Source organism: Haliotis asinina, chromosome 1 (genome assembly GCF_037392515.1).
Source record: "Haliotis asinina isolate JCU_RB_2024 chromosome 1, JCU_Hal_asi_v2, whole genome shotgun sequence".
NCBI lineage: Eukaryota > Metazoa > Mollusca > Gastropoda > Lepetellida > Haliotidae > Haliotis > Haliotis asinina.
This window is the reverse complement of record NC_090280.1, coordinates 91,957,250-91,984,474: the sequence shown is the minus strand read 5'-3', so window position 1 is coordinate 91,984,474 and position 27,225 is coordinate 91,957,250. Positions and strand designations below refer to the sequence as shown.

General features: G+C 39.6%; 1 protein-coding gene and 1 pseudogene across 1 annotated transcript; one reads left to right on the top strand and one right to left on the bottom strand.

The window, feature by feature from the left end:
* The first annotated feature begins 13,796 nt into the window (after positions 1-13,796).
* On the top strand, positions 13,797-14,816 carry LOC137277176 (neuronal acetylcholine receptor subunit alpha-7-like). Its single transcript, XM_067808853.1, has one exon. The coding sequence runs from the start codon at positions 13,797-13,799 to the stop codon at positions 14,814-14,816; it is 1,020 nt and encodes a 339-aa protein (XP_067664954.1).
* A 2,523-nt stretch (positions 14,817-17,339) lies between these two features.
* Positions 17,340-25,766, bottom strand: LOC137277166 (uncharacterized; annotated as a pseudogene).
* Positions 25,767-27,225: the final 1,459 nt, after the last annotated feature.

The following is a 27,225-nucleotide window of genomic DNA, read 5'->3' as shown; positions in this document are numbered from 1 at the left end:
CATCTCTACTACGTGGTGAATCTTCTCCTGCCGATGCTACTCATCTCCACTCTCAACCCCACTGTGTTCCTGGTCAAGGCGGAAACGGGAGAGAAGTTGTCCACCTCCCTCACCCTTTTACTCTCCTTCACAATGTTTATATCAATTCTTAGTGGTATGCTTCCTCAGACCTCAACTAGCACCCCACTTGTCTCCCTTTATGTGTGTGTCCAGCTCCACCTTAGTGGCCTCTATGTCATCGTCTGTATTCTCATCATTCGTGTCAGTAACATGAAGGAACCTAACACAGTGACGAGATTCATTGCGAACAGAACGAACAGGGTACGACAGATCACCGGAAAAGACACAACAGAATCCCAAGAAAGCAGAAGTGAGATTGGTGTTACAAACTTACATGGCGTGAGTGACAAAATGGACAGATTGTGTTTCTTTTTCTCCGTGACGATCCATCTGATCTTAACAACTCTTTTGATGTACTTCATCACCATGTGAAGGTTTCGGTATCTGCATTTCACACCTTGTTAGAATCCGTTGAGCATCCTCCTTTTACAAAGATTGTCAAGTCACTAATACGACTGTAGTCAAGGATGGTTCATCAGGTGGACAAGATGTACGGCCTTGGGAAGGCTTGCAGTTTTAAAAGAACATTTCAAAACGTGACGCATCATCAAAAAAATACCTACGGATTGGCGGAGCTCCCACTTTTGACTTGTCCCTTATATTTGCGTGCTTTCCATAACTGAACGATTGCCTTGCCTTTGCAGTTGTTTGTAATATGGGTGTCAGCAGTTGGTCAACGTGTACAACGTCGCACAGTTTGTCGACTGGACGGACGAGCTCAGTAGTGGCGTTTTTTACACGTGCCCCACGTACAAAACATTTCTTATCAGTCATCACCTCCATAAATCTACCAAGTGACCAGGAATTCCGGGGTGAATTTTCCACAAGTAGCACACTTGTTTTGATCATTCTTGTTGGAGAGGAAGGTATTCCTTCAGCCATCTTCGCCAAAACACATCAGTTAGATACTGGACCGAGCGTCTTCGTGAATACACGTCAGCCTTGCAGAATACCCCAGGTGGCATTCTCTGTCCAGGCTGCAACATCAGTAGATGATTGGGCGTTACAGGGCTGAGGCCATATGGTTCATATGGTACATCGGTGAGGGGTCTGTCATTTATGTTCATTTCAACCTCACAGAAGCGGTTGCTTAGTCCTTCATCATCTAACCTGATGGCTTTCATCAAAGCATTGAGTACCTTTCTAATGGATCGCATCATCCGCTCCCAACTGCCACCATGGTGAGAAACTGCAGGAGGGTTAAAGAGTGAGTGAGTGAGTTAATATTTAACGTCACATCGGCAATATTTCAGCCATATCGTGACGGGGACATAATACTGAAATGGAATATATGTGTATTATAAAAACCTGTCGACAAAGGACAGTAAAACAACTAGAATATCACAGACAAGAATGTAAAACTAATAACTATACCTACAACAATTTATCTATAGAGGACAATACAATATAAAAATGGGCTGTAAATTGCTAACAACTGAAGGTAGATCACCATACTAGGGACCATTCGGACTTACAGTACTTTTGCTACCTGCATGGATGGATGGTGAAAGAGCCAGTCGATACCTTTTTTGTAGAAGTGTAGAATGTAACTTGGACTGGTTCAAGTTGTTGATTTCCTCTCTCATCTAACGTTTGTTCCGTTGTCAGACCTGATGCGTTCTGGTGTGCCACGTTGTGCAATGAATCTTCGTATTGCATTGATACAACCGTCTGTGTCTAAGGAACAAGCTTACTCAATATGTACTGCTCGCATTGTCAGACACGAGAAAACCACACCATACCACTTCACGGTTTTGTGGCCATTTTCAAGTAGCAGCTTTGACAATAGTGAATCCTTTGGCAGGACAACTGGGTGTTTAAGCTCATACTAAATCTTAGCTGTTTCAAGGTGGCCTCAACACGAACAATCCCATCTACTATAAATGGATTAAGTCTGTAAAGGGAACTAGATTTTCCTATTTCTTTTCTTATGGTTTCTTGAACTTTCCTTCTTATCAACAGTTCAATCTCTTTGTGAAAGTGTTGGTCCTGTGCATATCTAATGAGTGCTTTCTCTGCATATTTCAAAACATACTGTCATACCTGGCTTCTGCTTCTTGCTTTCCTTCTATTTAACTCTTCTGTACAGCTCTCTGTTGATTAGGATCATTCATGCAACTGCCGTGCATAGTTTGATCCAACTTGAGTAGTGGATGAGGAGCTTATTCATGGTATCGTGAGAAGAGGTGATCATGAAGCATATTTCTTGTTTCTTGATTTCAGGGTCGTCATTTGGTAATCTGGTTGATTCATCTGAATTACGAAGCCATTCATTTTGTGGTTTCCAATTATGAATGCTGGTCCTTTGAACCACATGTTTGTCTGTTTCAGCTTTTCAAATGTCATTCCTCTAGATGCACAGTCTGCTGGGTTAGATTTTGTGTTGACATATTTCCACTGGCTCACATCTGACCCTTCATGAATGATCGATAGCCTGTATGCAACAAATGTCTTGAACTTTGATGTGGTATTGGAAATATACCTCACAGCAGACATGTTATCTGTCCAGAAGAATGTATTGTCTACGTTGTATTTGGGCTCCTGAAGAATTACCCCGGAGAGACGAACAGCAACTTTCGCAGCGGTCAGTTCCATGTGCAGTGTTGTTATTTTCTTTACAGGGGCCACTATTGACTTTGCCATCACCAGCACGTGGCGTAGGTATGCGCAGATTCCATAGCCAGATTCACTGGCATCGCAGAATAGGTGTAATTGAGCAGATGTTATCTTTCCAAATTCTTCAGGCTTGTAGCATCTTTTGAGATGTAGCGTTTCTAGTTTTGGCAGATCATTCAGCCACTGGAGCTATACTTTCATTGAAGGCTGGCCAATCTCTTCATCCCATCCAAGCTTCATCTTGCACTGATTCTGGAACAGCTGTTTAGCAATCACAATTACAGGCGCAACAAACCCCAGTGGATCATAGATACTGCTTACTATTGACAATGTTCCTCTCCCTGTGTTCGCTTTGTCTTTACTTTGGATTTTGAAGCCAAAAGAATCAGTATCAACAAAGCAGAAGACAGCAAGAGCCCTTTCGTTGGGGAGAGACTCAAATTCTAGATTCAGTTCTTTAACATCCTTGACTTTTTTATCAACCGGGATTGACATCATGACCGACTTGCTGTTGGAGATCCACTTAGTGAGGTGAAATCCTCCATCTCAGGATAGTTGTGATAGTTCTTTGATGATAGATATCGCAGTATCTTCATTTTGCGTGGAAGCTAGACAATCGTCAGCATAGAAACTGTCCTTTATCTTGGTTACTATGTCAGGATCATACCTTCCTTCATTGCCATCTGCGACCCGTGAAGGTTCCGGGGTAGAATAGGCATTCAGCAACCCATGCTTGCCATAAAAGGCAACTATGCTTGTCGTAAGAGGCAACTAACGGGATCGGGTGGTCAGACTTGCTGACTTGGTTGACACATGTCATCGGTTCAGAAATTGCGCAGATTGATGCTCATGTTGTTGTCCACTGGATTGTCTGGTCCAGACTCGATTTACAGGCCGCCGCTATATAGCTGGAATATTGCTGAGTGCGGCGTAAAATTAAACTCTCTCACTCACTCATTGTCTTCTGCAGTTCTTTGCAAGGTAAATGTGGAGCAACTTGATGATGATACAGCAGCGGATAGATGTACACACATCCTGTAGACTTCTGATTCTTCATTACAATTCCCATCAGGCCACCAGAAGAAGCGTAGGTAATCATCGTCTTTTTAGGTACTCTAACTCTGTAATACATGGACTCAGTGTCGCCCATGATTGCAGTGGAGTCCTGGCGAAATCGAAGAAGATTACTGGTCAAGTCATTCATCAAACTGGGACCTTGCAACAGCATATGATTCAAAGATACGCCCTGGCAGGTTGCAGCGCAATCAAAGACTACCCTTATCATACCAGGCTTTCGTGGATGATATACACTATGATGAGGGATGTACCATCTATGTCCTGCCTCACCATTATGCTCTTCTATCGGAACCTTCTCAGCATAATTCTTGGATAGCATGTCTGTCATGAAAGTCTGATATTCTTCTTTGAATCTGTCATTCTTCAGAAACCTTTCCTTCAAACTGTCAAGTCGTCTGCGAACTTGAACACCGTTGTCGGGCATTACCGTATCAGAGTCTCTAAATGGCAAATTAATGTGATAATGCCCATCGTGAAAGCATACAGACTCATCCACTTTACTGAGAAACCGTTTGTCTTCTGGGGATAATTCAGCTTTTTCATCAATAGATCTTTCAGGAAAATCCAAGTTTTCCTAACCAACGTGTCCAGGTCATCACTTTCTGCTATGGTTTTCACACTGAGCATTTCAGTTCTCATGTAGAGCTGATTTTAGTTTTAGAACATGCAGGTCGGACTACATTCCAAACGATCCAGCCTAGTCAGGTTCTGTTAGCATGTGGACTACTTGGAGGACCAACTTTAACTTCAAGAGGGGAGTAGGCGTCTGGGACATTTCCACCAATAAGTAAGTCAGCTCAAGATACCCGTTTTGGTACTTGAGCTCCTTCAAGATGAGACCATTTCGCAAAGTCAGAGTCCTTTGGGATATGATAACTTGCAGCTGGAATTCTACTTCTTGTGTATACTGTGGGAAGATCAACAGTATTCTTTAAATCCATGCCGTGGACCTTAAGACCAAAGATGGCATGAACGGTAGAGGTAGGTGGTTCTCCTTGTGTATGTATGGTGCTTTCTACTTTTCTTCATTTTCCATTAGATCCAGGCTTATTCTGAGTTTCTGAAAATAAAGAAACTGTACTTCCTATGTCTAAGAAGGCTTAGATGGATCCAATTTTCTGTCTCTGAATGAAACTTGGACAGTTATAACAGCAAGAGTACACTCACTATTAACGTCTCCGGCCTCCATAACTTCATTAGCTTGACCTGTACAAGCACCAATGGTCTTCAAACTTGTGTTGTGGTCAATGTGCAGGAGAGTTGCGTGATTGAAATCACATCGTTGACATTTTCATTATGGCTGCACTCATTACTTCGATGTCCTATGGTGAAACAGAAAAACATAGGCCCATGGATTTCAGGACGTCAATACATTCTGTGTTAGGTTTGGAGGCTAGCACTTGGGAAGAATCCATGAAATGACCAGACTTGCAGCAGTAGACAAATTTCTTGGTACCACTGATCTGATCTGATCTTGACTGTAGAGGGTTCATGAGTTTCTTTCCAAAATTGTTTGCCTTTACCAAGTCAGTACCAATTGTCACATTCGGTCTGGGCGCTGATGGCTTTCTGTTAGACAGATGTGTCTTGATGTCAGGTGTCTAGGGGATTTCCCTATTTTGGCTCTTCTAATAACTGTATGTATTCTTCTCTAGCGTCACAGAGAGTATTAAAGAGAGTCAACCATGATGCATATTCACGGCAAACTTTCTCAACAGTAAACTTAGTTAAAGCTCCTGTAGCAATAACTAAGTTGATATGGTAATAGTCTCTTTCAAGCTGATTGAAAATGGACTGTACCCTTTTACTTTTGACCTCCAGAGCATCAGATAAACGTTTCTGGTCAGCATTCTTGAATCCAATTCCTTCTAATGTCTAAGTTCTTACAGTTTCCTAAAAATCCTCTTTTCTTTCCACTATCTAGAAACAGAATGTCCAGTAATACAAATGTCTAGTAGTGTTAATGCTATGTCCGAGCAACATGATTCTTGTTATCATATGTATGTATATATGACTTTATTCAATGTCCACCTTTTTGACACGTCCATCCATTCCATCAATTCCAATTCTAATTCTTTTTATTCATAATTCCGTTGTCTTTTACAGTAGATTAACTGAAAATTGTAGAAGAACTAAGTTTTAAGAAATTGCAATCTATAAACAGAATTTAACTTGCTAAATAAGCAAATGTCTGCACTGCCATTTCCCAAGCTCAATCAAAAGTTTAAAGCACAAAATATTGTTTTATGCTCCTACGCACATTTGAAATCCAATAAAACATGAAAAAAACATCAAACTCAAGATGAGACCATTTCGCAAAGTCAGAGTCCTTTGGGATATGATAACTTGCAGCTGGAATTCTACTTCTTGTGTATACTGTGGGAAGATCAACAGTATTCTTTAAATCCATGCCGTGGACCTTAAGACCAAAGATGGCATGAACGGTAGAGGTAGGTGGTTCTCCTTGTGTATGTATGGTGCTTTCTACTTTTCTTCATTTTCCATTAGATCCAGGCTTATTCTGAGTTTCTGAAAATAAAGAAACTGTACTTCCTATGTCTAAGAAGGCTTAGATGGATCCAATTTTCTGTCTCTGAATGAAACTTGGACAGTTATAACAGCAAGAGTACACTCACTATTAACGTCTCCGGCCTCCATAACTTCATTAGCTTGACCTGTACAAGCACCAATGGTCTTCAAACTTGTGTTGTGGTCAATGTGCAGGAGAGTTGCGTGATTGAAATCACATCGTTGACATTTTCATTATGGCTGCACTCATTACTTCGATGTCCTATGGTGAAACAGAAAAACATAGGCCCATGGATTTCAGGACGTCAATACATTCTGTGTTAGGTTTGGAGGCTAGCACTTGGGAAGAATCCATGAAATGACCAGACTTGCAGCAGTAGACAAATTTCTTGGTACCACTGATCTGATCTGATCTTGACTGTAGAGGGTTCATGAGTTTCTTTCCAAAATTGTTTGCCTTTACCAAGTCAGTACCAAATGTCACATTCGGTCTGGGCGCTGATGGCTTTCTGTTAGACAGATGTGTCTTGATGTCAGGTGTCTAGGGGATTTCCCTATTCTGGCTCTTCTAATAACTGTATGTATTCTTCTCTAGCGTCACAGAGAGTATTAAAGAGAGTCAACCATGATGCATATTCACAGCAAACTTTCTCAACAGTAAACTTAGTTAAAGCTCCTGTAGCAATAACTAAGTTGATATGGTAATAGTCTCTTTCAAGCTGATTGAAAATGGACTGTACCCTTTTACTTTTGACCTCCAGAGCATCAGATAAACGTTTCTGGTCAGCATTCTTGAATCCAATTCCTTCTAATGTCTAAGTTCTTACAGTTTCCTAAAAATCCTCTTTTCTTTCCACTATCTAGAAACAGAATGTCAGGTAATACAAGTGTCTAGTAGTGTTAATGCTATGTTCGAGCAACATGATTCTTGTTATCATATGTATGTATATATGACTTTATTCAATGTCCACCTTTTTGACACGTCCATCCATTCCATCAATTCCAATTCTAATTCTTTTTATTCATAATTCCGTTGTCTTTTACAGTAGATTAACTGAAAATTGTAGAAGAACTAAGTTTTAAGAAATTGCAATCTATAAACAGAATTTAACTTGCTAAATAAGCAAATGTCTGCACTGCCATTTCCCAAGCTCAATCAAAAGTTTAAAGCACAAAATATTGTTTTATGCTGCTACGCACATTTGAAATCCAATAAAACATGAAAAAAACATGAAAACTTCTACAAAAGCACTGGGAAAATATTATCCTCATGTCATGAAAACATGTGCTGACATAATTTTGTCCAAGTTAAAACTGGTTACAATAATTACCAAATAAATAACAAAAAAACACATGAATTTACCGTAACTTACATGTAAAGATAGGTTGAATTTACTTTAACAAATAGCAATTCACGAACTATAGAAAACACAATAGTTATGCTCACCACTACTTTGGTTATTCCTGAGGTTTGCTCACTGTTCAAACACATGGCCTAAAGTGGCGTGCCCTAAGACAGTTACCTCTCTTCATAAGGGTTGTTAAAAAAGTGGTAGTGGTATTAAACAAAATAGGAGTACAATTACACTTGGTGAAATAAAAAAATCGAAATTTACCAAAAAGAATTTTGAAAAATAAAGTTTTAGGAAAATAAGTGTTCTGACCGTAACATGGCTGTTACGATGCACCTGTACTGTAGAGGACTGTGTCGTCTCAATACGTTTTTCAAATATTTCAATTTTTTACGTAAAATATGTATCTAAGGAGAGGAGGTGGACACTCTCTACATGGAAAGGGTTAATATGGGGAGAAGGACATAACAAAACGATATGCTGCAAAGAAGTGGATTTCTTAGTTGCATATATTTCGGTACGATAGGCAGGCGGTTTAAGTGCGTTCAGCTTCTCCTTTATCTCGCCATTGTTTCATCTCATTGTGAGACTCCACAATGCGACTTTTGTATTTCTCACTGTTTTAGTGCGAAACACATTCTCAGATCGTGAATTTTGTTCAAAGAAAGAGTTTCCTCAACGTATCAACGTAGCGTTTTCCATGTTCTTGAAATGCCATTTTAATGTTTTTCTTAAAAAAAGTCATAAAACATGTTAATTTAATTATTTTATTGGTGTTAATTGTTTTAAGAATTCGGTAATCATTTATACTGACACCTCGTGTGGTAAATATGTTGTGAAATAGCAATATGGTTACTGTTTATTTAGGATAACACACATTTCAAGAAAACATTACACTTAGATTCCAACATATACACACTTGAAACTGTGTTGGAAACGTGGATTTGAAACTACGTTAGAGTCCAACCGATATAGACTATAGTTAGTTGGTGTCTAAGCATTATTGATGCATCAGATGCCTCAATATGTCTAGCATGTGCCACTCGAAACTGAACTGTGACTCATTATTGATCAGATTTTAGCTATAGATAGAAATACAGTCATACACTCATCTCAGATGAACAGAATAGCTTGATGTAAATATCACCTCCATTATATCAGATGGCGATATGGAGCCTTGATTACTGAAAGGGTTTTACCGCGATGTCAAACAAATATTATGTGGCGTCATGACCTAGTACCACTCCTACCTCGTTTCTCACCTCGCATACATAATAGTATAATAATAATATAATCATTCCTTCACTGAAGCTGTCAGTGCTAACGGCATTGTTCCGCTTTCTCTAATGAAATCCGTCAATGAAAAATTTCTGCGTCGTCCTAATTAAAGTAAGCTTCAGCAGAGTTCAATATGCACTCCATATCTTTGTTCCTAAACTCCTTCATATTGCTGATACTACTGTCTCCATCAGTCATGCCTCACAAATATGGGGATGTTCGAGAGCTCCACGAGTCTCTCCTCCAGCATTACAGTCCCTGGTTCCTACCACTCCGAAATCTCTCTGGACCCACTTATGTCAATGTGACTTTCCAACTGTTGAATATAGAAAAGCTGGATGTGGTGCAGGAAATTCTGACAACAAATTCTTGGTTGACATTCAAGTGGGTTGATGAAATGATTCAGTGGAATCCAACAGAGTACTGGAATACTACACAATTGAGATTTCAGCGGAAAAATATCTGGACGCCGAATATTGTAATCCAGGAAACACTTACCTATGTTCCATACCTCGGCTCTGATGAACTACCTGTTACCGTTACTAACAGTGGGAGTGCGAGGTTTGACGTTGAAGTGAAAGCACAGACATTTTGTGCAATGATCATTACAGTTTTTCCATTTGATGAACATGAATGCAAAATGGTAATTGGCTCGGATACCTATTCACTAACTGATTTATTTATATCTGATTTCCACGTTCAACCATTCTCAGATTTTAGAAGTTCCGAGTGGGAAGTGTTAAAAATAAAGGGTCAGCATGAAAGTGAGCTGACACGTGTTTTTAATCTTCACTGGTTCAGCGTCTCCATCCGGCTGAAGAGACAGTCGTTGTATTATGTGGTGAATCTTATCCTGCCAATCTTGATCATCTCCACACTCAACCCATTCGTGTTCCTGGTCAAGGCAGAAACAGGCGAGAAACTGTCGATATCAGTCACCCTTTTCCTATCGTTTTCAGTTTTTGTTACACTTATCAGTGGTATGCTCCCTCAAACATCCACTTCCGCCTCGCTTGTCTCCCTTTATGTCTGTGTCCAGCTCCATCTGAGTGGCCTGTACGTCATCTGCTGCATATTCATCCAGCGTGTAAGCCATATGCAATCACACAATAAGGCGACTCGTTTTATGGCCAACATCGGAAGAATGGTTCGTACTAAACGAATCCGACACCTTACAGAAGAGGAATCAAGAGAACAGAGGGAGGTTACTGACAGAGATGAATGTTCATATCTGAAATGTCTTAGCGAGGAAATGGACAGATTTTGTTTCTACATTTCCTTCCTCATCTTTACCATCCTGACTAGTGCTCTGATGGGCTTCATTATGAACTGAGGAAATTGAGGAAAATACAGGAAAAACGGAATACGGTATTTGATTCCATATTGAGATCATAGGGTACCTGAGTTCTTACCGAATTTATTCTAAACGTTGTAATTGTTCTTTGTATTTATATGCACAAGACAGTGTGAGTTTGAGTTTTAATTTAATCATAAAGAACGATTAATTATGAGTTTTAAAAATACTTCTTGATAAATAACAGGTTCTAAATTGATCAGCACAGTACTTTTTGGCGTGGCTATATTGCGACGAAAGACACATGCTTACTTTGTCAACAAAATGTTTGAATGAAGGGAGATGCAAGAAAAACATATACTCACATTTTTCGAATACCTGAGCTGTTGTCCATTCCTTCACAGATTTTTCACCGATTTTGGACCTCTATAACAAATGTAGCCTGTTTCGGCTGAGAATCTATAATCTCGAACTTTCTTGCACTGACAATGTGTCTTATAACATAGATTGAGTGAGTGAGTGAGTGAAAGAATGAATGAGGATGGGTTTTTCTTATTTTACATTCAGATCTGTTGTGCCATGTTAGATACTACGCTAAACTTGCAAAATATACCCCGCCAATAAGTCAACGGTGAAAATCAGGTGTGGTTAATGTAGCAGAGAGATTTGTCCCCCTTGCCCCCAGTACTCCCCATCCTCCCAGTACTTTGATACACGCTGGTTGTGCCAATCTATTCTTTCATTATCTTGGAAAATAATTTTATTCACTTTCTTCAGTGTTCAGTTATCAGCTGTCACCACCTGGCCATTGTATTCTTCATCAGCGTCAGTTTCTCATCCAGTCTTTTGACATGTTACAAATGTATGTAATAAGTCTGTATTTGGATTGTCCGACTCTGTGGGGGAGCTCCTACGGACGTTGACATCAGTATGTTTCTTGGTAAGACTGCAGAATACTATATGTTTCACAAATATTATAAACGTTAAAGTTACTTCGGGGTTCCACCTTCCTGAAGCTAATGATACAACTGGGCTATTTTTCAAACATTATAAAATGAGCCACGACCTGACAAATGACAATTTTCGCATATATGGGAACGCCAACCAGATCATTCCATTGGCTAAAGTGAGGGAAACAGGTTGTCGTCTAAAACGTGAAAGGTTCAATTTCCGATTCGTGTTTTGATTGTGATATGACACTAAGTATGTATTTGAGTCAAATACAAGTAGAGCACTTGATACGAAACTGATTTTGGACCCTCAATGAACTCAAGAGGCCGAGGTCCGGTAGCGGAAGCTGACGGAATCCCATGTATCACAACCTCACAATATAGCTGTCAACATTTTGACACGGTGTGGTGTGCATGCAGCCATGTTTCATCGATGAAGATGATTGTTTGGTTTTCATCTCAACATTTTTTATTGCACTTAAGTATTCCTCTTTGCAATGATGTCTTTATATTTCATTAAAACCCTACGGCTTGACAGCGTTTCTCACCTCCTAAACCCCATGTTTTTCGAAAACTTTCCTTTAAACCCTGGTAAGGCTGGTTGGCTACCTACCAAATCATGTATCGTATGTACAGTAGGCAGTTGCTTTAGAACTGCATATACACTTTGTACAAATTGACGGACACCAGTCAAATCATCAAGTTTGTGCTTGGAAGTTTAGGGCTTGCGCAACTTGGTTGCACTAATGAAAGTAGGCCTATTCGCACGCCTATCACCTTCCACTTTATAGCTGCCTTGAAAAGACTAGTAGCAAGGCACCTTTTTTGAAGTAGCGTCTGCTTTGGTTGCACAGTCTTTTCCATATGAATAATAACAATAATAATATAACTCCCTTGCCTGAGGTGCAATATATGATGCCCTTTTATGGCATGCTTTGCTGTGGCATTGCTGAAATATTTCTTTAAATGGCGTAAAGCTATTTTCACTTATACAAAGTGAGTGGTTGTGGAGTAAGCTAAGTGACTGATTTGTAGAAGTCTCTGTGGTCCCCACAAATGTGGTCTAGCATATTTCTTGATGAGCCATGCCATAGCGCTTATTTCAATAGAATGAAGTGCAATGTTGATATATAAGCGCAAGTGAATGTTTAGTAGCAGATAGGCTGTGTGCTTAGTTCACAAATTGTGATGTCATAAAAACATTAAACTTCTCTTTAACAGGCACGTGTCTGTGCAGCCATTTTCATCACCATCTGACTGAAATACTGCCAAATGTGACATTAACTTTTAAATGTCACTGTCATTTATGTAATCTTGTCTTCACTGCGGCTTGATGTTTGTAAGACATCCAGAACATGATTCACGTTTTTGATGGTAATCCCACTGGTGGAGTCACCGAGATCTCAGAAAATAACCCAAGCAAGTATAGATTCATACACACAATCATATCCTGGCAGTTACCTATCATACTCATGAAACCTAATTAGCATCATTACAAAGTAGCGATAATATCCGTCATGTTTATGCCAATGGCTACGGCATTTTTACCCTTTTCGGGAACTTTGGAGAGACCCACTCGTATTCATTCAGTCTATTCATATCCCATGTGTTGCTCATTTAAAGTATACAACATATTATTCAAGTGTTTTGCTTAGAATTGTGGTGGAACCTTCTACTCTGTAACGCCAGAGTTTGTGTACTGATGTAAGCAATAATACACCATTGGTCTCGGTGCCTGCATCACAACTTTTGAAAGAAATGATCTTTGTGTAGTCTGTATAAAGTGTAGACGTTTGTGTTAAGGCTATCATTCCATCTTGGTTTAGCCAGAATCAATGCTATGTTACAGTGACACGTGAATTCACGGAAGACAATATAAACACATAATTAACTATTTGTGAATTCTTCGTTCACGTTATTTTCAAGCTATTAACAAAGTGACCAGCCTTTTCTGAAGGAAAGGAGCGTCATGTTAGCACGCCTGTCAGTATTCTTTATTACTCTAAGTAGTGTCAACAGAAGCCAATCTAGTATTGTAAATCAAACGTAGAGATATTTAACTGAGTATTGAATATTACCGGCACACGAGTAAGAACTGCCTTTCAATATTGTTCTCGTGTTGACTTTATAATATGCATTTTGAACATATATTGTTTACTACGCGGAAGGCTTTTTAGAAAACACCACGCAGTTTCATACTGGCCTCATCTTTACAAACACGCTGCCTTATTTGTCTTGTATCACTAGGGAACTCCCGTGACTGTTATAGCTTAATGTATTTATGTATTAGTTTCATAGGAACGCCTCTGATACCAGTGTATGCTGGTTCATATAAAGACTATCCAGACATGTTCATCTGATTTTGCTTCAGATTGGGAGATTACATCAAAGATATTCATTCAGCAATCTGTGGATCCTTGACACAAATTTCCAATGTACTTGCTAACTGCCTTTACATTGTTGGTACTACTTTCACCATCATGGACGTTGGCTATATATGACGATGTCCGGGATCTGCATGCTTCTCTTCTGGAGACATCTAACCCGTGGTTATTACCTGTCCGTAATCAAAGTGACACAATGTACATTTACGTGGAATTTGAGCTGATCCAGGTGCTGTCTCTTGACGTCATAGAAGGCTTTATCAAGACACACATATTTCTGAAATTTCGATGGACGGATGAACTAATTCAGTGGAATGCCACAGACATTTCGGCTTATTTGAGGTTCAAGAGATCGAAGGTATGGACCCCAGACATTGTCATCCAGGATTCCTTGGAGTATGTTGCTCATCTTGGATTCGACTCTCAGCCTGTATCAATATCAAATCAGGGCAAGGCTTTTCTTGAGGTTCAAGTGAAACCAGAGACGGCATGCAGCATGGATGTAACACGTTTCCCGTTTGATCAACACACATGTGTAGTGGTCATTGGTTCTGATAACTACAACGTGAATGAGCTGTACATGGGGCGATTTGTTGCCTATGGTAGTCTCTTGGCAGAAAACGGAGAATGGGACGTGGTTGATGTTGTAGCTCAGAATGAAACAGAACTGACTCGGATCTATCAAGGGCACTATGGAAGTGTTGCTGTCACCCTGAAGCGACGCCATCTCTACTACGTGGTGAATCTTCTCCTGCCGATGCTACTCATCTCCACTCTCAACCCCACTGTGTTCCTAGTCAAGGCGGAAACGGGAGAGAAGTTGTCCATCTCCCTCACCATTTTCCTCTCCTTCACAATGTTTATATCAATTCTTAGTGGTATGCTTCCTCAGACCTCAACTAGCACCCCACTTGTCTCCCTTTATGTGTGTGTTCAGCTCCACCTTAGCGGCCTCTATGTCATCGTCTGTATTCTCATCATGCGTGTCAGTAACATGAAGGAACTTAACACAGTGACGAGATTCATTGCCAGCAGAACGAATAGGGTACGACAGATCACCGGAAAAGAGACAACAGGATCTCCAGACAGCACAAGTGAGATTGATGTTACTACCTTACATGATGTCAGTGACAAAATGGACAGATTCTGTTTCTTTGTCTCCGTGACGATCCATCTGATCTTGACGACTCTTTTGATCTACTTCATCGCCCTATGAGGGCTTTGGTATCTACATTTCACACCTTGTTAGAATCCGTTGAGCATCCTCTTTTTACAAAGATTTTGGAAGACTCCAATACGACATTTGTCAAGCATGGTTCATCAGCTGTACAAGATGTACATCTTAGGAAGGCTTACAGTTTCCAAAATATATTTCAAAAGGTGACACATCATAAAAAAAAATACCTACGGATTGGCGGAGCTGCAACTTCTGACTTGCTTAACTGAACGATTGCCTTGCCTTTGCAGTTGTTTGTAATATGGGTGTCATGAGTTGGACAACGTGCACACTCGTCGCATTTTCACGGTATCCCAGATTGTATATGGTTATTCTAGAACATTTTATTATAATGTAATCTGTCTTTTACGATGCACTCGTACTATAGAGGACTGTGTCGCCTTAATACGTTTTCAAAGGTAAATGCATGGAAAATATGTATCTAAAGAGAAAAGGTGGAGACTCTTTACACGAAAAGGGTTACTATGGGAAGAAGGACATAACAAAACGGTATGCTACAAGAAGCAGATTTCTCAACTTCTTGCCGTTAAGAAAAAGGTCATCTCAGTTGCATATAATTCGGTACGATAACCAGGCGGTTTAAGTGCGTTCAGTTTCTCATTTATCTCGCCTTTGTTTCATCTCATGTCTGAGACATAATACGTACGTTAATCTAAACAGTTAGATTTTTTATGCTACTTGTATTATTTAAATTCACATATTGTGAGACTCCACAGTGCGATTTTTGATTTCTCACTGTTTTAGTGCGAAACATTTCAGCTCACACAATCTCAGATCGTGAATTTTCTTCAAAAAAACATTTTCCTCAACATAGTACTTTCCATGTTCTTGAAACGCGATTTTAATTTTTTTTTCTTCAAAAAACGTCTTAAAACATGTTCTTTTAAATATTTTATTGGTGTTAATGTTTTTAAGAATTTATCAATGATTTAGTGTTTTGTGTCGACATTAGTTATTTGATAGACGTGTGGTTTGTTTTCAATATTTCTTCAAGTCCTTTCTATGGACATCTCGTGTGATAAATATGCTGTGTAATAGCTAGCTGGTTACTGTTTATTCAGGAAAAAGCACATTTCAAGAAAAAAATGCACTTAGATTCCAACATATATAGACTTGAAACTGTGTTGGAAACGTGGATTGGAAACTACGTTTGTTTCACAATGTTGAACGTTTTGATTCCTTATTAATATACCATTTCCATTGTTCCTATGTTGTATTCAGTATTGTCGGCGTGAAAACAAAATATGGGTGGCAGATAGAAATTAACTCGATACATCCTTTCTAAGGTGCAGTATGTCCTTGGTGGCCAGGGCGTCGTTGTTTATGAAAACTACCATTCTAACATCCTTCAGTGGAAATAATTGTAATTCTATGACAAATGTTTTCATTAAAATTGTGTTGTCACCCAACGTTTGCCTTTACATTTTCTGATGATAATGTCATGTCATCCCGTCATAAAGAAATTGTCTGTACAGGGAACTCATGTCTATTCATGGTATGTGGCTGGTCTGTAAATAATCGAGTCTTAACAATCTAGTAATCAACATCATGAGTATCGACATTCGTCATTTCCAATTCAATTACATATGTGAATCAAGTCAGCGAGCCACATCGTCTGATTCTTAAGACAAGCATGCACAGTTGAAGCCCAGTTCTAACACGAATCTTTAAAGGTATCACCAAGCAGACACTAGCCCAAAACAAGCCCAAAATCGCTGCCAGATACAATTTATATGCATGGAATTTGTCATTTCGACTCAATGTCTGGTTGAGTGAGATCAACAGCAGTACAGCCTTTAGACGTATGACGTTTTGCTATCACGGTCATTGATTTGCTATCACCGCTGCTTGTCTTGCTATTTGAATATGACATGTCTTGATACACCCGGCCTACTGCTCAAAGCGCTGTCAAACCTATCCAGCCTCCAGAACATTATTGTCAGATGTATTGATTCATAATGTGCGTTCCTTGCATTGGAAAAGTCCACGCAGTAAAGCAGAATATACTTGATGGTGAACATTTCATCGCAAGAGACTCAATTAGGAGATTCACCTCCATGCTTTTGGGGCAGATAATTATGAGTAAACAGAATGGAGCATCTACGACACCGCCGTAGTATTACCCCATCACATCTTGACTCGCATCCCAAGTACATTTTCTGGCATAACCGATTGCTGGCTCAGTTAGTGAAGTTTATCCCGACTTTTGATGGTGGGCTTGAAATCAGTATATGGAATCAGCAGCTGTCAAAAGCTGATTTAGTTTCAGCATCGGCATTTGTGTTCCTAACATGCCTACGTGGTCTTGTTATCAACACAGAATGATATCACATTGGCCAGTAAAGTTCTAAGATATCGATGGTGATAGGATGGCCCGAAGTACCATTTCGAAATGCCTTACGGCAGGACAATTAACCTCAAAAGATGTTGAAGTTGTCTTTTAGAATGCTTCTGTTGTTTAATATAAGTCAAAACTGTGAAGATGGAACTATTGTTTTATGTTTATTGAGGAGACAGTCTTGGATCCAGTGTGGCAAAGACAGTTTTGCCGTCATCGGTGCATCTGTCTGTAAAAATGAAAATCAGTATGATCAGAGCTACAAGGATGTTTTACTCCAGAAATAAGGCATAAATAGCTAGGAATCTTTAAAAACCACAAGTGCCCTCATCCACCAGAATCCCGTCGCAACCCACGGTAAACCAGTTTTACCCCGGGTGCCCATGTGATAAATATCACAATCCAAATAATTCATTTTAATACACGATGTCATTTGAACATAATTTAAGTCTTCTCGGCCACCTTGAGTCCTGTGAGAAATCTAGAACTTTCTGGAATAACGCACTCATCCAAGACAGCTGTATACACGATACATCAACGATTTTAAGTCCTGCTGACTATCACCCATCCACAATCCAACCACGTAAACAGACTGCTAATACATGATGCACCCACGACAGGTTAGTCAAACACATATTAATTACATACATGGAGGATCGAGTACTGACAGGAGGAGAGACATTCCATCAGGCACAGTCATATCGTGTCAGGATATCACTTCTCCTCTGATGTCTGAGTTGGAGGATGTATCCAAACACATCATGACCCACAGTGGCCTGTCAAACTCAGCATCACGGACAGGGCACAGTACACTGACAGCATCGTTATTAATAATGAAGATTTCCCCATTTCTTCCGTCCAGTTGGAAACACAGGTTCGAGTCATGTGACTCCCTACTTTGGTTTGCATTTTTAAAAGAATTGAATTTATTGACTGACATGTAAATAAATAAGTATTTTATAATTGGAAGTTGAATTAGCAGCTAAGATTGTTAGTGACTGTATCCTCGAAGGGGGTTGAAGTACCGTAAAATTATTGTCCTCCTGAGAGGGTACGTAACTCCCCAAACGGTTTAAGTCAGATTTAATCGTAGAATAAGTGCCATTTTAATTCGTGGCTAATCTTGCAACCGCTGAGGGGATGGTGTAAATCCAGCCAGGGACCATGCAGGTAGCAGAGGTAGTTTAAGTCCCCATGGTCCCTGGTATGGTGATCTACCCTCTGTTGTTGGCGATCTATGGCCTGTTTTTATGTTGTACTGTCCAAATAGTGATACTATATCATTTTTTAAGTTTCCACGCTCGTTTTAATACTAACTGTGATAATCTGTCCTTCGAAGACAGGGCTTCATAATATCCATATATATTCTTTTTTGTCATGTATGTTCTCGTCACGATATGGCTGCAGTATTGCCGATGTGACGTTAAATATTTACTCACTCACTCACCCTACTTTGGTTCTGGCAGAAACGGATGTCAGTGATGAGTCTGGCATTACACATCACCCGGTGACAAGATTGTGCTTGGAGTATGTGACGCCATGCACACTTAGTCCAGCGTCTTGAATGCAGGGACCATCAACTGGGATGGACGTCAGAGCTATCTCAAACATCATCTTATTTTCTTCTTTAACTTGTTTCACGGTAAATGCAAGCTTCACATGGAACATGTCACGGTGACATCTCCTGACGACCAGAGGCCATATTGCTAGGGCATGTCTCCTTGACTGCATCCGACACCTGGTGTCTGGCTGGGGAGAATCAGGCTTGGTGTTAGTGAATACAGATCTGCATACAGTAACCTCACTGCATGCTGTCTTAGAGTCCCATTCCAGGGTTGGACCTACATCGCTGGCTGAAAATACATGATATCTTATATCTAACAGGCACCCGTGGCGAGCCACCTCCTCGTGGTGGGTGCTGGGTAATGCTAAGAGCTCGCCGACCCCCCCGTATGGACCCGTGGGGATATTTGGTCCACCAACCCGTTTGCCGGGGGTTGCGGCCCTGTGTCGGCGGAGGAGGGGATCCTGGTGGTTGAGGGCAATAGGGACCTGTAACCGTGTTCCTGTTGCTCAATACACCACTTTGGCCCTGACGTCGCCTAGACCGGTGGTCGAATGGGCCTGGTTCGACCAATCGGCTGGTCATGCCAAGCCCTGTGCGTGGATTATTTATGTAATTGCACAGATTTGATTTTGTACTGTTTCAATTTTGGCCTTGGCTTTTTCATTCATATAAAACTTTTACATTTGAAAACTGACGTTATGAACTTTGCCTAGAGTCTTATGCCGAGAAGGCGGTGGCTCATGGGCCAATCTGGTGGATCGATTAATTTTGAATTAGTCTTCTGCTGGAGTATACCATTCCAGTATCCTTGGTGCTGCCAGTCGGAGAGCCACTGGTATATAGCATTGTCCATGTGATACTCGGTGGAGGGTGGGGAGCTGGGATGGTGAACTTTCTATTATTAACCATGGCTCAACCCAAAAAACATAAACGAGCACTAGATGAGTGTTTGTCCTCGGACGAGGACAGTGCTACAAACAGATTACCAGATACATGGAGTAGATTTTTGGTTGCATCTTCTACTGACAGTGAACCTCTAAAACTCAATCCATTTGCCACATCAAAAGCAATTTATGGACTTGTTGGGGATGTCCAAGCTGTTACAAAAATTAGATCTGGGTTTCTCCTCATAGAGTGTAAAACAGCGAAACACTCAGCTACCCTCATAGGTACAAAACAGCTTGTAAATACTGCAGTATCTGTTTCTCCCCATAAGTCTTTGAACAGCAGCAAAGGCATCTTGAGAGACAGGGACCGGTGGCTTGCCCACATGAGTGAAACAGAAATCGCCACTGAACTACAAAATCAAGGAGTCACTCATGTCAAACGATTCACTTTTAAGAAAAATGGAGAAACTTTCAATACAAATACGTATTTGATTTCTTTTTTACAACCGAAACATCCAAAGTATATCAAAGCTGGATATTGTAATATCGAAGTGGAGCAATATATTCCAAATCCACTTCGTTCTTACAAGTGTCAAAAGTTTGGTCACGGTGCCCAATCTTGCAGGAATCGTGCAACATGCTACAGATGTGGTGAAGAAGATCATGAAGGTTCTGACTGTTTGTCTTCTCCAAAATGTGTTAATTGTCTGGGAGACCAAATGTCTTCATCAAAATCATGTGAAATCTGGAAACGTGAATATGAAATTATCAAAATCAAAACTCAAAAGAATGTTATCTATCATGAGGCAAAACGTTTAGTAAATGCATACTCTGCTGTCGTTGCTCGCCCTCAAGCTAAATCTGTGCTGTCTGTTTCATGTCAGACAGATATCACCTGGGTTAATGCTGACAAACAAACTTTAAGTACATCAGATTCTGCTGGTGATAAGAATCATGCCACATCAGCTTGCCAGACTGAATCACAAACAATATCTCCTGCAGTGAAAAATCCTTGTCATAAAGTAGATTATAGACAAAAATCTGATCGAGTACAAAAAGGATCACGTGATCCTGTACAAGTCTATAACAAGTTTCAACTTTTAGAAGACATGGACGTCTCTCCTCATCCCCGTGCGCGAAATAGAAGCAGTTCGCCTCGGAAGGGGAAAAGTCGGTCCCCAGTACTACCACCTGCTATTAAATGAACAATAAGTCCTTAATCCAATGGAATTGCAGAGGACTTAGGACTAATTTTAATGAAGTACAATTACTAGCACAGGATTATAAACCATCAGCATTTAGTTTTCAAGAAACGTACTTGAAACATACTGATAAGTTCGAATTGCGTAAATACCATTCTTATCATTCTTTTTCACCCCCTGGTGACAAAGCCACTGGTGGATCTTCCATATTGGTGAGACATGGTACTATTCATAGCCCTGTTCCTCTTAAAACCAATCTTCAGGCTGTTGCTGTTCGTCTTACTTTACATATAACCCTTACTCTTTGTTCCTTGTATATCTCCCCTTCTTCCATTCTCCATCAGAATGATCTTCAAGATTTGTATGACCAATTACCAAAACCCTGTATCATAATGGTATGGGTATGATCCAAAAAATTAAAGGCAAGGGTTCCTAATCCAGTAGTATTCAGCATCTCAAAAATGATAATAACATACTAACTGAAAAATCTGATATTGCAAACAAGTTGGGTGAAACTTTGGCTAAACATTCGTCCTCCTCAAATTATCATCCAAAATTCCAGACTTATCAAACACACCATGAGAAGAAACCAGTAACTTTTAAATCTGATAATGGTGAAGATTATAATGAGGTATTTTCATTACATGAACTTCATACTGCGCTATCACAGGCTCACGATACTGCAACAGGACCTGATGATATCCATTACCAACTCTTAAAACACTTGCCTGAATCATGTCCCGAAACGTTACTTGGCATTTTTTACCATATTTGGATAACACAACATTTTCCCCCTTCATGGCGAAAGGCCATAGTTGTTCCTATTCCAAAGCCTGGGAGGGATCATACAGATCCATCAAATTACCGACCTATTTCCTTAACTAGCTGTGTTTGGAGTGAATGGTAAATAATCGCTTAGTTTGGTTTTTGGAAACCAACAATCTGATTACTGATATACAATGTGGTTTTCGTAAAAGCCGAAGCACAATTGACCACTTGGTTCGGTTGGAATCATTTTGTAAAAAATTCTTTCATTAAAAAACAACATGCAGTATCAATCTTTTTTGATCTCGAAAAAGCATATGATACTACTTGGAAGCATGGTATTTTGAAAGATTTATATTCTTTTGGGTTGAGAGGTCGCTTGCCTCAGTTTATATCCAATTTTTTAAATGACAGACAGTTTCAAGTACGTGTGGGATCAACCCTCTCAGATTATTTTCATCAAGATCAGGGTGTTCCACAAGGCAGTATTTTGTCTGTGACTTTATTTAGTATTAAAATCAATAGTCTTTCTAAGGTTTTAAGTGATTCAGTAGATGGATCACTATCTGTGGATGATTTTAATGTTTCTTGTAGAGGTAGAAATATGCATACAATAGAGAGGCAATTACAAATTTGTCTCAATAATATTGAAAAATGGTCACTTGAAAACGGGTTTAAATTTTCTATAACAAAAACTAATTGTTTGCATTTCTGCAGAAAGTATAAACCGGATAACGATCCAGAACTATTTTTGAATGGCACCCCCATCAAAGTAGTAAAGGAGGCCACGTTCTTGGGTCTTATTTTCGACTCACATCTAACTTTTCTACCCCACATTAAATCCCTTGAAACTAAATGCCTGAAGGCACTTGATCTGTTAAAAGTTGTTTCCAATTCAAAGTGGGGAGGAGACCAAAGTACCCTACTCCACTTATACAGATCTCTCATCCGTTCGAAACTTGATTATGGCTCCATCGTTTATGGTGGAGCCTGTAAAAGCAACCTCAAACTACTTGATTCTATCCACCATCAAGGTCTAAGACTATGTCTTGGGTCATGTAGAACTTCTCCTATTGACAGTCTTTACGTCGAGGCCGATGAGCCATCTCTTACTCAACGACGTATAAAACTCTCCTTACAGTATATAACAAAATTATATTCTAATGAAGTCAATCCTGCATTTAACTGTGTTTTTAATCCTCTTTATGAGGATCTGTACAATAAAAAGTCTTCTCTGGTTCCGCCTCTGGGACTTAGAGTGAAACCTTTTCTGTCTGCTTGCGGCATTGAGCTAGCCAATATATCTCCTTCCCGTCTACTTTCGTCTCCCCCTTGGCAGTTGGTTAGACCCGAAGTTGACCTAACACTGACAAGTTTTAAAAAATCAGAAACAAATGAATTACAATATAAACAAGAATATAATCAATTAAAAAGTAAGTATAATACATACAAATCTTTATTTACAGATGGGTCCAAGGATGGTGGCGCAGTGGCTTGTGCCACTGTCATTGGATCCAGAACAATATCTTTCAGATTACCAGATAATAGTTCTATTTTCACAGCAGAAGCAAACGCAATATTAACTGCTCTTAAATATATTGAAAGACATCCCAGACATAAACAGTATATTATCTATTCTTATTCTCTTTCTTGCCTCCAGGCAATTAAAAACATGTCATGTAAACATCCACTTTTAATAGAAATAATTGAATTGTATAATAATCTTGCTACTGGCCAATACGACATTGTCTTTTGTTGGTTACCCAGCCATGTAGGCATTTCTGGCAACACAATGGCCGATCTTGCTGCTAAGGCAGCACTAAAAAAATCCGTGACTCCACTTCTTGTCACATACTCTGATTATAAAGCTACCATTAGATCGTATATCCGAGATCTGATGCAAAAGAGGTGGGACACCCAAGTGGGTGTAAATAAATTACATGCAATAAAACCTTATATTGGTTATACCCACTTGGGTTGTCAATCCAGATTTCAGGTCATTATGCGGCGATGTCGTATTGGCCATACGAGATATACTCATGAATACCTTTTGAAAGGTGAGGATCCCCCATTCTGCATCCCTTGTGATGAAAGAATCACAGTCAAGCATGTCTTGCTTGACTGTGTTGAGTATTCCATCTTAAGGGATCAGTATTTTAATTCACAAACTATGAAGGATCTTTTTAGCAATGTTAGCCCTCATTTAATTATTGCATTTTTAAAGGAATTAGATTTATTAACTGAACTGTAAATAGATAAATATTTCATAATTGGAAGATTAAATCTGTAACCCTCAAAGGGGGTTGAAGTACCGTAAAACAATTGTCCTCCTGAGAGGGTACGTAAGTCCAGAAACATTTGAAGTAAATATCAGTTTTCCAGCTTTTTAATCGTAGAATAAGTGTGTTTTTAGTTTATGGCTAGATTTGTCTAAATTGCTAACAGCTGAGGGGATGATGTAAATCCAACTAGGGTCCATGCAGGAAGCAAATGTACTGTAAGTCCCCATGGTCCTTGGTATGGTGATCTACCTTCAATTGTTGGCAACCTATAGCTCATTTTTATATTGTACTGTCCTGTATAGATACATTGTTTTCGGTCTATTCACTAGTTTTACATTCTTCTCTGTGATATCCTAGTTAGTTTTACTGTCCGTTGTCGACAGGGTTTTACAACGTATGTGGTATTAATTCATTTGTATTTTCATAATTACTCGTTCTCGTCACGATATGGCTGCAATATTGCCGATGTGACGTTAAATATTAACTCACTCACTCACTTATATCTAACAACAAACAAATAGTTTCGGTGGACAATATTACAATAGCAAAGACGCTAAACATCCCCAGAAATATTTTGAATGACCTTTATAAAACATCCAAATAGATAGATAAACATGTATATGAAACGTTGCTTTCTCCCTATAAGTAACCCCTAACATAATGAAGCAAATTTAGATCATCCATATCAAACATTATCCATGCCACGGACATCAGAGCATGAGTAATCGATCGTCAAGCTTTAAGAGTAAGTATGGTTTAACGCCAATGTCCTTGATAAGAGAACGCTTCAAACACTGGGCGACTCCTCCGTTTCTTAGGTGAAAAGAACAAGGGCAAAAACTCCATACCAATGTCACTAATATTCCTTTGATTTAACAAGCTGATAAGTATGCATGCATGCATAGTTTCGGAATATAAAAATCATGTCATCAAACTCTGATATGTCTGTAAGTATTTGTACACAGAAACTGTTACCATTCCCATGTAAATACAATGCCAAGAAAATGACAAAGCGGTAGGAGCATCTCGCATGTCCCTGGCTGACACTGCGTACAATCACTAGCAGCTGGAGCCAGGGAGCTAGCAGGAAGCAGGGATATTTTACGTCCCCACGGCCCTTAGTATTGTGGCCTCATTTAGGTTGTTAAGAAACGTAGACCCAATTTGTTCTGTCTTTGACACTTGATAGTTTGATGTTTTAAAGCGCTCAAACTATTTTTCAAATATATATGCTAATCTAATTGTTAAACTATAATACTTCGCCGTCAGCTTTCGTAAAGTATAGATATATTTAATCTTAAAGTATAAGTTTCTGTTCTCAGGACATGCCTGAAATACTGCCGATGTGACGTAAATTGTTAACTCGCTCACTCACACCTACCTTCAACTAACATGACTCGCTTATGATCTTGTCACATGAGTAGCAGTAGAATTGTTGAGAATTGTTGAATTGTTGACTACAGTGATAGGTCTGGACAGGTCGACCTTTCATCTCTTCAAAGGTAACTGTCATGTGATGTCGAGATAACCTGTGCCGATCACGGCATGCTTTACACATGAACACACAACAATCATCGCATCTGGCCATTGCTTCGTTGTTGTCAGGACAGTCTGTACATGGTAGCTGAAGACCTTTGTGGATCTGCAGGTTATTAATGATTTTCAGGATGAAAGGTTCGTGCGGAAGGGATGTAATGCTTGCCACGGCAGATTGGACAAAGCAACGCCTCGTCTGCTTCCTGGTAGATCTTCTGCAGGCATGACATACACACTGTACGCAACATGTCATTCGACGGTGAAGATGGGAGGTCTCGTCAAACTGTTCTTTCCAGACAGGAGACTCAGTCAGGTAGTCCTTCATGACCGACACATGGATGAGGTCAGACATGGTGATCTCTGAATAACGGAATAAATAAACAGTTACTGTATTTTCTATTTCATAAGTCTGATCTTTTCACATAATGTTATGCACCACGATAAAATAATAATAAAACTATTACAGATAAAATAATTGTTTTTAGAAACATCTCCACAAAACCATCTGTACTGTGACTTAATGACATTCTTCAAAAAACCTTTAGCAACTGTACATTTACTATGAACCTCACACATTTTATAATATGAATCTCACATAGCTGTATATTATAAGCAACATTATTTTCCAAGAACATTTTCGAATAATTATGCATTTCTCTGCTACCTTCAGATAAAAAATCAGCAACAGTGGACGTTTGCGCAGATAAATCATACTACTTCCCAGCATAGTGCAGTATTAAGGTGTCTTAAATACTGCTACATATGAGTCAAATATTCCGGCAACGACCTGGACAGTGTTATTAATAAGCCAGGTTAGCTTTTCGCTAGTGGGCTAAAATCTCGCAGTCACAGCGTCTAGCCCTAAAATTGATCTTTCCAACCTCTCTCGGTACGTGAAGCGATGACAAGCCATGAGATCTAAGATGCATTAATATTTGGTGTCTACTGGAGTAGGCCACTGACTTATATTCAGTATGTAAAGCATATATGTTATTGTGAAATTATCCCATGCACACTAAGACCGGTGAAGATCTGGGTTAAAACTGATCTCCAGAGACCCATGCTTGTTGTAAGAAGCGACTAACGGCATCGGGTGATGAGGTTTGCCGACTAAATCGAGACATGTCATCGTATCTCAATAGCGTAGAATGATGCACATGATGAGTATCACTGGATTATCTGGTCCGGATTCGTTTACTAACAGACAGCAGTCACACAGCGATAAACAACAAACAAAAACCACACACAATGATCAAACTCGCTGGAATATTTAACCTTTGAGTTGACACGATTGTTCGACCAGGACAGAGCTTACTCAAGCACTGACCTCGTGCAAGTACAATACTTTGCTGTTTACTCTAGTTTTGTAGCATCGTGAAGTTTGTTCCAAAATACCTCATCGATTGAGAAGAGACCCATTGTTATCAACTTTAAACTTACCTTTGTGTGAAAGCAACCCTCAAGTTACATTGTGTTTGGGGAGGTTTCAGATGTGCTGGCTCAACAATCACACGTCATCCCTGCCCGATGAATCAGATACTCTTCCACAGACCTGCGCATGCGTGTTAGCTACTCTCGTTTAGAGTTCAGTCGGAAAGGAATTATGTACTCAACATAGTGTTCCCCCTCATGACACATTAGAAAGTGACTTCAGACGCAGACTAATGAATAACGTATTGTCAGTAATATTATGTTAATCAAGTGAACCCTTGCTGATTCCTTTGAGAGGATCACAAATAGTTATAAAGTAAGAGAGAGTTTAGCTTTATGTCGCTCTTGGCAACATAGCAATATCATGGGACAGCAGACAT